An 8,948-nucleotide genomic window follows, 5' to 3' on the forward strand; every position below is an offset into this window, starting at 1 on the left:
TGTTGACTGTGACGTCCACTGTTTGTATCAGTGGATTACTTCGAAAAGTGCACAAAAAAGTGTTTATCTCATTATGTAGGGTAAAGCAATGTAAGTTGGTCAAGTTTAGGATTGAAATCATGTTGTTATGGGATTCGAATCTTCAGAAAAGAGTTGTTGAGGTTCCATTGAAAAATTATTTTTATTTGGTTTAGTCGTCATCGAGTGCATTTACCCGAAGCGTTTAGCCTGTTGATTCAACTCATGCCTTCTTTCGAAGAACCACGCTGGCTGATGCGCATGTAAATTCACAACCCAGCAAGATTTTTTGTTGCTGCTGGATTCCTTACATAATGATGGGCTCTTAGCGTTCGCTTTGGGATGATCAGAAGCTTCGCAAAAAATGGCATCGTCAAATTGATGAACTACGGTGATTAACAAATTATTATTATGAGGAAACAATTATTTTCAAATTTCTACCTTCAGCTGATCAGCATTTTAAATTTCAATATACCTAAATAGCTTTTATTGATTTTTTTCATATGTGTGTGTATGCTATCATGCACTTTGAAAACTGTAATGCTTAAAAGTTACACAACCATGCGTATCCGTACAAGGATTGGGAACCTAAGATTTGTAGAAGCTCCTACTGAATAAATACTCACTGAAAAATGAACATTTCGATCAATCATAAAACTGCAAATAATCTCGCCGCAGGGTGCAAACGTGATAAGTCCTATGAGTTGTTAGCTGGCGTCGCTTGAAATTATGACAAGTTGAGCTGTCATTAGCTTAATTTACACCTGCACTTAACAGTCACTAATTCCAACCCATTTAATTAATTGGCACAGTTGTGTGAAAGTTGGCACGCAGTTTGACACATTGTGGTCCTCGAATCAGCTGGAGGAGCGTGGTTAAGCTCGGTTCGAGCAAGAAAATCTACCCTGAATTGTTTGGCCGCCGTTGCGTTCAATCATTACAGTTATTAGCGAGTCGGTGACGTCGCCGGCCAAACGTGGTAATTTCAGCCGAGTCACCGTGGCGCTCAGCAGGATCGGTGACGGAGTTCCTCTCGTTTGAGAGATTTGACTCTGTTTAAGTTTGCGACTCTGAAAAACGCCTCGTTGCAAGGTTACTTGCAGTTTTATGTTAAAAAGTATGTCCGATTCATGATTGACCGTGTAAATATCACACATCACGTTGCGTAAACAAGTTATGTGTACACGTGTTTCAACCCTGATGAAATTGTCGTTTTCACACGTAGGTTTTAAACCGTGCACGAAGTCCCATCCTATGTTTCACTCGTGCGAACGCCCAAGCCTTAAAATTAGTTGAATCAATAACATTAATTCGCTGGTTCCCTGAGAATGTGTATGGTTATCTAGATTATCGTAGAACTTTGCAGAAATCGATTTGTGGAAAGAAATCTGAAGAAATATTAGTTTCAGTGTTAATGACAGCCTACGAGCGAAAAAGTATGTTTGTCCATAATAAACTTTTAAACCCCAGAATCAAACATTGAGCATGAGCATGGTGACTGCCAATGAGCTGCTACTCCGTTATTGACAGATCAGCTGAAGTTAAACAATGAATCAAAAATGATCAGTGGGAGCCAACCATTCGTTCACTGTTTAACCTCTGAAGATCCCTACTTTATTAGTCAATACCAGCGCCCTTCTAAGAAGCCTGCAGTTCAACGAAAGGGAGGAATGTTAGTCCGATAGTTGAAGTTGCAGACTCATCAAGCAAATAGTTTTTCGCTATTTACTTGTTGATACCGCTTTAGACCGTTGAATCCATATCATCTCCTTCAAGCATCACGTGATTAATTTTTTTTTGATTAGTAGGATAAGGTATTTGCTTTTCGATGCCTCCCGAGCTACGACGCTATGGGGAGGACTTTCATAACAGACCCGTCGGCGAGCCTTCCGAGCAACGATGCTATGGGAAGGTCTTTCTGGTTAACACATAAAATCACTCACACACAGTTATTTTGCTCCACTATTAACTCGACGATCCAAATTGTCAGTGCGTCTTTCGATCATTATTAGAAATTGCTTTTTCACCATACAAAAATAAAACCTTATTCGAAAAATTTTAACGCAATCCACCCGACGCCGTGCTTTCCGATCAACAATGATATAGGATGGGCTTTGAAAATCACAAAAAATCACTTTTCACTCCGAATATTTTTAACGACCACGCGCTCCCTTTGCCAATTATGCACTCTTTAAACCCCAGAATCAAACATTTATGAATAACTTTACAAGGGAGCGTCCATAACTAAAGCCACTATTATGGCAAACGAGTATCCAGCAGACACACCTTTCCCCCAAATATGAGCCTGATTGGTTGAAACTATGACATGTGAGAATCGGGACTACAGTCTGCATAGGGACAGCACGTTTTAGAGCACTTAAAAGCTTGAAATTTGGAAATCGATGCACTATTTTTGTTGATCTGTGCCTGTTCTATCCGAAAACAAGGCTTAAACAGCTTACCCAATTCGTCCCATGTTTCGCCCCAGATGACGGTACTCTACCCTAATTTTGGCAACTTGCAACTTCAATTGATAAAAGTTAACCTGAAAAGTGTTAAAATTATATAAAAAGCTTACATTTAAACCAAATAATTTATAATCTTTGGTTAAATGAATTTAAAACTCGATAAATGTGATTAGGTATGTGATAAAAAATTAGTTCCAATGCATGTTTTGGAAGATTGTCATGGATACTGAATAGAGGTGTGAATCTTTCAAAATTACTATGATTTGTAATTTTTAATGGAACAATTATTTCTACATCAGCAGAAAAATCAACATGGATTCCGTTTTTGGTCGTTATTTTTTCATGTTAATATGGCTGATCTCAACAAATCTACAGTAATGCCTCGGTTTTGCACGCCTCGGTTTTGCACTGCCCCAGTTCTGCACCTTTCAGCTGCCTCGGTTAAGCACGGCCCAGTACTTAACTGAAGCACAGAGCTTATGGGTTTTTGGCTATATGGGAGACATTGGCTTTAATCGTATGAAAAATCATGCAAACATCAAAAAATTATAGTGTTTTGGAATCGGGATGATGTCAGTTATCCATTAACATGATTGAAAATTTTCACATAAATAAGTATTTTTCCTGTGTATTGAAAATGCATTTTTTGTCTCTAAAGAATCCAAAAACATATTGTTACTGGAATATGGGTATCAAATGATCAGGTATTTTCATACATTTCGGATATAATAACAAATTTTTTAGAAAATACTCCAAATTTTCACAAAACTACGTTTTTTCGAAAAAAATGCTCAAAATTTAAATTTTACAATATGGGTATCAAACGATCGGGATTTTTCATACATTTCGAATGTAATAACAACATTTTTAGAAAATACTAAAAAATTTAACAAAACTACGTATTTTCGAATAAAATACTCAAAATTTCAATTTTTACAATATGGGTATCAAACGACCGGGATTTTTTCATACATTTCGAATGTAATAATAACATTTTTAGAAAATACTCTAATTTGTCACAAAACTACGTACTTTCGAATAAAATACTCAAAATTTCCGTTTTTACAATGTGGGTATCAAACGATTGGGATTTTTTCATACATTTCGAATGTTATAACAATATTTTTTGGAAAATACTCAAAATTTTCACAAAACTACGTATTTTTGTAAAACTTTTCAATATTTCAGTTTTTACAATATGGGTATTAAATAATCAAATCATTTTTTTCAAAAATACGTAGTTTTTTTGAGTATTTTAATTTTTTTAATAACTTTCGAAATGTATGACAAAATCCCGATCGTTTGATACCCACATTGTAAAAACGAAATTTTTTAGTATTTTTTTCAAAAATACGTAGTTTTGTGAAAATTTTGAGTATCTTCAAAATATATTGTTATTACATTCGAAATATATGAAAAAAACCCGATCATTCGACACCCTCATCGTAAAAACGGAAATTTTGAGTAATTTTTTTTAGAAAATACGTAGTTTTGTGAAAATTTTGAGTATTTTCAAAGAAAATTTGTTATTACATTCGAAATGTATGAAAAAATCCCAATCGTTTAATACCAACATTGTAAAAACGGAAATTTTGAGTATTTTATTCCAAAATACTTGGTTTTGTGAAAATTTTGAGTATTTTCTAAAAATGTTGTTATTACATTCGAAATGTTTGAAAAAATCCCGATCGTTTGATACCCATATTGTAAAAATTTAAATTTGGAGTTTTTTTTCAAAAAGACGTAGTTTTGTAAAAATTTTGAGTATTTTCTAAAAATGTTGTTATTACATCAAAAATGTATGAAAAAAAAACTGATCATTTGATCATTGCAATAACAATATATTTTTGGTTTGTTTAGAGAAAAAAAAATGCATTTTCGAAATACAGGAAAAATACGTATTTTTGTGAAAATTTTCATGAAATAATAATTTTAATGGATAGCTGACATCATCCCGATTTCAAAACACAATAATTTTTTGATGTTTGCATGATTTTTCGTACGATTAAAGACAATGGTGTCGATTATTTTTCAAATTATTTTATTTGTTTATTAAAGTCAAAAAAATCACAGGAAGAAAATTATGTTCAAATAACGAACATTTTTAGTCACAGTAACCAACACAAAACCAACATAAAACACTTGCACTCTGTGAAACGATTTTTCCAATCTCGAAACGCCTGATTCTGGTCCTGGTCCTCAAATATACCCTGACGTTCCTTAATAAGGCAAACGGATGCGTCGTGCCGATTCTGCGTGTCGGAGAGATAATGAAACTGGCCGTTAGCGCCTTTCTCAATTACATCCTTATCAGCAAGATCCACACCCAGACGAATTAGCGAACCGAAACTTTGCGTCTTGCGAAAGACTTCTGGTTCTAATGCACTCCTCCGTAGTCACGGAAGCGGCGGCCATACAACATCATTTTGGTCATGCATGCTGAATGGCAAAATTGGCTTGCACTTGATCGCGTAGACCTTGCCGAAGGTGCTAATCGTTACGTCCACGAAATAGTTTACGCGATTCCGGGGTTTTTGAACTTTGTTGATTGATTCTTGGCACTAAACTGACTGACTGTATGAATATTTAGTGATTTGACAGATCAAGTTCAAAGACTCTTGAATTATGCTTTCATTAAACGAAGAAGTTTTAGTTGAGTTTTAAGGCAGTTTTGGCGATGTAAAATAGTCTTAAAAATAACATCTCTGGGATAACTTCAAGTCAAACAACGAAGTGTGACATAAAACAATGAGCCATGCTTCTAAAGTACTCTTGAAGATACTTCAAAGATATTTCTATCGTAAATCTTTAAAGTTTTGTTCAAGATCTTCACAAACCGAGTAGCAAACTTTAAATCTTTTATAAAACCTGCTAAGAAGTTGAAGCATCTTGCTTGTTACTTGGGGTGTGAAAGGGACAAACTCTTGTTTAAAAAAGTTATGGGTCCTAATAAAATGGCAAGCACGAATTTTGGAATGTGCAGGAGACATCAACGACTCACAAGCGACGAACCTCGCAGATTTTTTTTCTCAATTTTTGTTCCATGGTTATTTCGGATATTTTGGTCTACCAACAAAAAACGATTGTCACACAACGTTGATTAAGCTAAAATCTCAAATTGCGTTTAATTTTCATCTATAATCTTTGCGTTGCTTGTTCTCTGAGCACAAATAAAAAAAAGGGAACACAAACAATTAAAAAGGAACACTATCTCGTTACACGCATGCACAACATCACAACGGATATCACACAATCATCCTGAAACATTATTTACACATAAAACATGGCAATAGCACAACACGCTGGTGTTAGCAATCGGGAAATGGAAACTGGTGAAGCACAAATACGACAAAAAAGAGGGTGTTAATTGGAAAGAATCGAGATTGGGGTTGAGGTCAGCGGGTTTGCGGTATAGAGAAGATGGGTTTTCACTATTAACAGAGGGTGGGGTATCACAGACTTAGTTGCAGTACGGGAAGTTCGGGCAGCTGTGTGGGGACACACCAGCTGGGTACTGACGCTCAGTGTATCCGGGCAGAGGAGCGACCTGGGGAGCTCCGGCCGGGGCAGAGTTGTCACAGAACGGGTAGTTCGGGCAGGTCTGCGGGTTCACACCAGCTGGGTACCTGTGAGGGGGTTTGTCGATGATGATTAGTTTGATGGCTTTTTTGAGGTTTTGTGTGTAACTTACTTGTCTCCACCGGTGGCGGGGGCGGCAGCCAGATGGTTGTGGGATGGTCCGGAAACAGCTGGGTAGGAGTTCCAGCTAGGTTGGGCGTTCCAGGCAGGGGCAGCTGGCTGAGGAGCGTTCCACTGGTTCCACGATGGCTGAGGAGCTGGGTTCCAGCTTGGCTGAGGGGCGTTCCACGAAGGCTGGGCAGCGGGCTGGGCATTCCAGTTGGGGTTCCAGTGGTTGGCAGCATGATTGTTCTGAGGCTGTGGGTTGTGCAGCGCGGCATTGTCACAGTTGGGGTACGACGGGCAGGCAGCCGGATTCACTCCGGCCGGGAATCGAGCCGCTTCCTGGTGCTGCGGAGCAGCAATAGCAACGGTGGCCAAGGCCAGAACAGCGATCTGCAATCCGGGAAAAAACAGCGTATTCATAATTAATCCTTTTTTTAAGTTTCTTCACACAAAATCACAGTTATCACAAATAGTGTCTCTAAGTTGTTATTCCATCTTCAAAAGTCACACATTTTCACCACACCTTAAATTTCACTTTTGATTTCTTACCATTTTTGAGAACATTTTCACAGATTTTAGCTTTGCTTTAGCTGCAGATTGGACTTTTATGTTACCGTAACGATTTTAGACGCTTAACACAAAACTTCCAATTGAGTACCGAACACTGATCTTTGAAGGAAACGGTTCTTGGCTTTTATAGTAACACCACACCCAGTCGGTGCTCGCCGTATTCTAACATGACCCGCGTACTCTCTTTTTTTCCTGGTGGTTCGTGGGTTCGTATGTCCTCGGCGCACACAACGTCGAATGTGTGTGTGTGCACGAATGAGATCGCGAGCAGGATTTCGCGCGCCGTCCGTTTCGCTCCTTGGCCGTCAAAGGCAGGTCACTTCTTCGGAAAAGTGTGGTCGCGGGGGGGGTGTCGGTGGAGGTGTGGCGGACAAAAGGAATCCATTCCATGTACCGCCACCAACAACTTGGGAGAGAGGCCGGCCATGTGGCTTGCGGAAATCGAATCAACTTCGGCATCGGACGACGACGCCGATGAATGAAGCCGAACCAACCGACCCGACCCGTGTGCACAAGGTACAATAACATCGGCAAAAGGCAACAACAAAAAATCCGTGCCGAGGAGAGGAGAAATATAGAGTATTAAGTGTAAACTTGATCGCCTAATATATCTACTAGATCGTGTCTTAGTATAAATCGTAGACTGGTTCGACGCAACTTGAAGATATTTGTGCAAAATTTTCTCAAAAATGATCAAAGCTGACAATACATTTGTAAAATCAAAACAGTTTAGTAACTACCATAAGATGTTCTCTTATTTCAAGTTCCATAAAAAAAATCTAGCTCAAATTAAACGAATTGAATACGAAATGCGCTATGTAGGGGAACTATTCCCTTTCTCAGCCTATTTCTACTATCGGCCTATCAACACTTTGATCATGAATTACAGCTTGAATAAAATGTTTTTGACTGTTCCAAACTAATAAATAACTCAAATAAAAGTGAGTCATCATTGTTGATACATCTGAAAATGTTGATTTAATAGCGGAAAACGGCAAAAATGATGAGAATTGGTAGAACGGCTTAGTGTGATTAAAATGGGTATATTTCCCCTACTCCGTTATTGACTGATCAGCTGAAATCACACCATTATTTAAAAATGTCTACTCCAGCCAAAAACCTTTGATTGAATAAACTCTGAAGATCTCAGCTTTATCAGTCAATATCGGCGAGTGGTTTGCAGTTGGACGAAAGGAGGATTAATAGTCTAATACTTGGAATTTGCAGATTCATCAAAACCTGAGTTTGTTGCTCTATTCCTGAAGGTACCGCGTAAGACGCTTGAAGCTACAGCGTCTCATACAAGCATTAAAAGCGAGCCCTATGCCTTCCGAGCTGCGATGCTATGCAAAGGACTTAAATAATGTAGTCCGTCGCAAAGCCTTCAACTTCTGATGTAAAATTAATCTTTTTTTTTGACACAAAATCTGTCATCATTTCCTGATAAATATTACCATCATTTTTTTCTGTGTAGCTACGATTCTATTAGAAGATCTTTCTGATTAAACAAAGAAGATAAAACACTCGCTCACGCCAACAATTGTACCATCAAATAAATCTTATTTAGCTCAAAAATTAGCTCAATGCTCCAAAACGTCGTTCAATTGACTACGATATATTTAAATTGGACTTTTTTTTATCGCACAGCAGCTCATTGCTTTGCATTGTGCAAAAATATGTAATACAAATTACCCAAAAATGCACACCTACAATTTACTCAACGGCGAGCTTTTTGATCAACGATGATGTTGCTTGCTCTTCAATAAGGATTGAACCATTAAAATAACCCAAACATCATTTTTTAACCAATTATGGATCTACAAAAGTAAATGAGAGAAGAGTGTTGAATACAATATTTGTAAAATATAGAATAAATGTATAGTTCTGGGAAATCACCTTTGACCGTTACTTGCATTAACATCCCTTTTGTACAGTCATCCCACATACAACACTTTTGTGATAATCTAGCAATAGCATGCCAAATGCATCTTTAGACAAAATGAAGTTTTTTTTTCAATAGTAGGCCCTGATAGGATGGCCCGTCTAAGTAAAATGTACCTAAAACCTTAGGCCGTTACAAATATTTTTTGAAGTTTATGTCCTTCGACTCTGATCAAAGTCGAGGGGGGGGGGGGGGCAAACAAATAAAAAAGTTAAAAATTGAAATTATAGGCAACGGTGTCGACGTTTGAATGAAAAAAGCGTTTT

The 8,948-nt window shown here is 37.7% G+C and overlaps 1 protein-coding gene across 1 annotated transcript; it reads right to left on the reverse strand.

Annotated features, from left to right (window-relative positions):
* Positions 1 to 5,586: 5,586 nt before the first annotated feature.
* Positions 5,587 to 6,857, reverse strand: LOC6050053 (MAPK-interacting and spindle-stabilizing protein-like). Its single transcript, XM_001866685.2, has 3 exons — positions 6,720 to 6,857; positions 6,178 to 6,560; positions 5,587 to 6,112 (listed from the first exon to the last, which is right to left on the reverse strand). Exons 1-3 carry the CDS (start codon positions 6,732 to 6,734, stop codon positions 5,947 to 5,949), a joined length of 564 nt encoding a protein of 187 aa, XP_001866720.2. The 5' UTR covers positions 6,735 to 6,857; the 3' UTR covers positions 5,587 to 5,946.
* Positions 6,858 to 8,948: the final 2,091 nt, after the last annotated feature.

The sequence above is a fragment of the Culex quinquefasciatus genome, chromosome 2 (assembly GCF_015732765.1).
Source record: "Culex quinquefasciatus strain JHB chromosome 2, VPISU_Cqui_1.0_pri_paternal, whole genome shotgun sequence".
Lineage (NCBI taxonomy): Eukaryota > Metazoa > Arthropoda > Insecta > Diptera > Culicidae > Culex > Culex quinquefasciatus.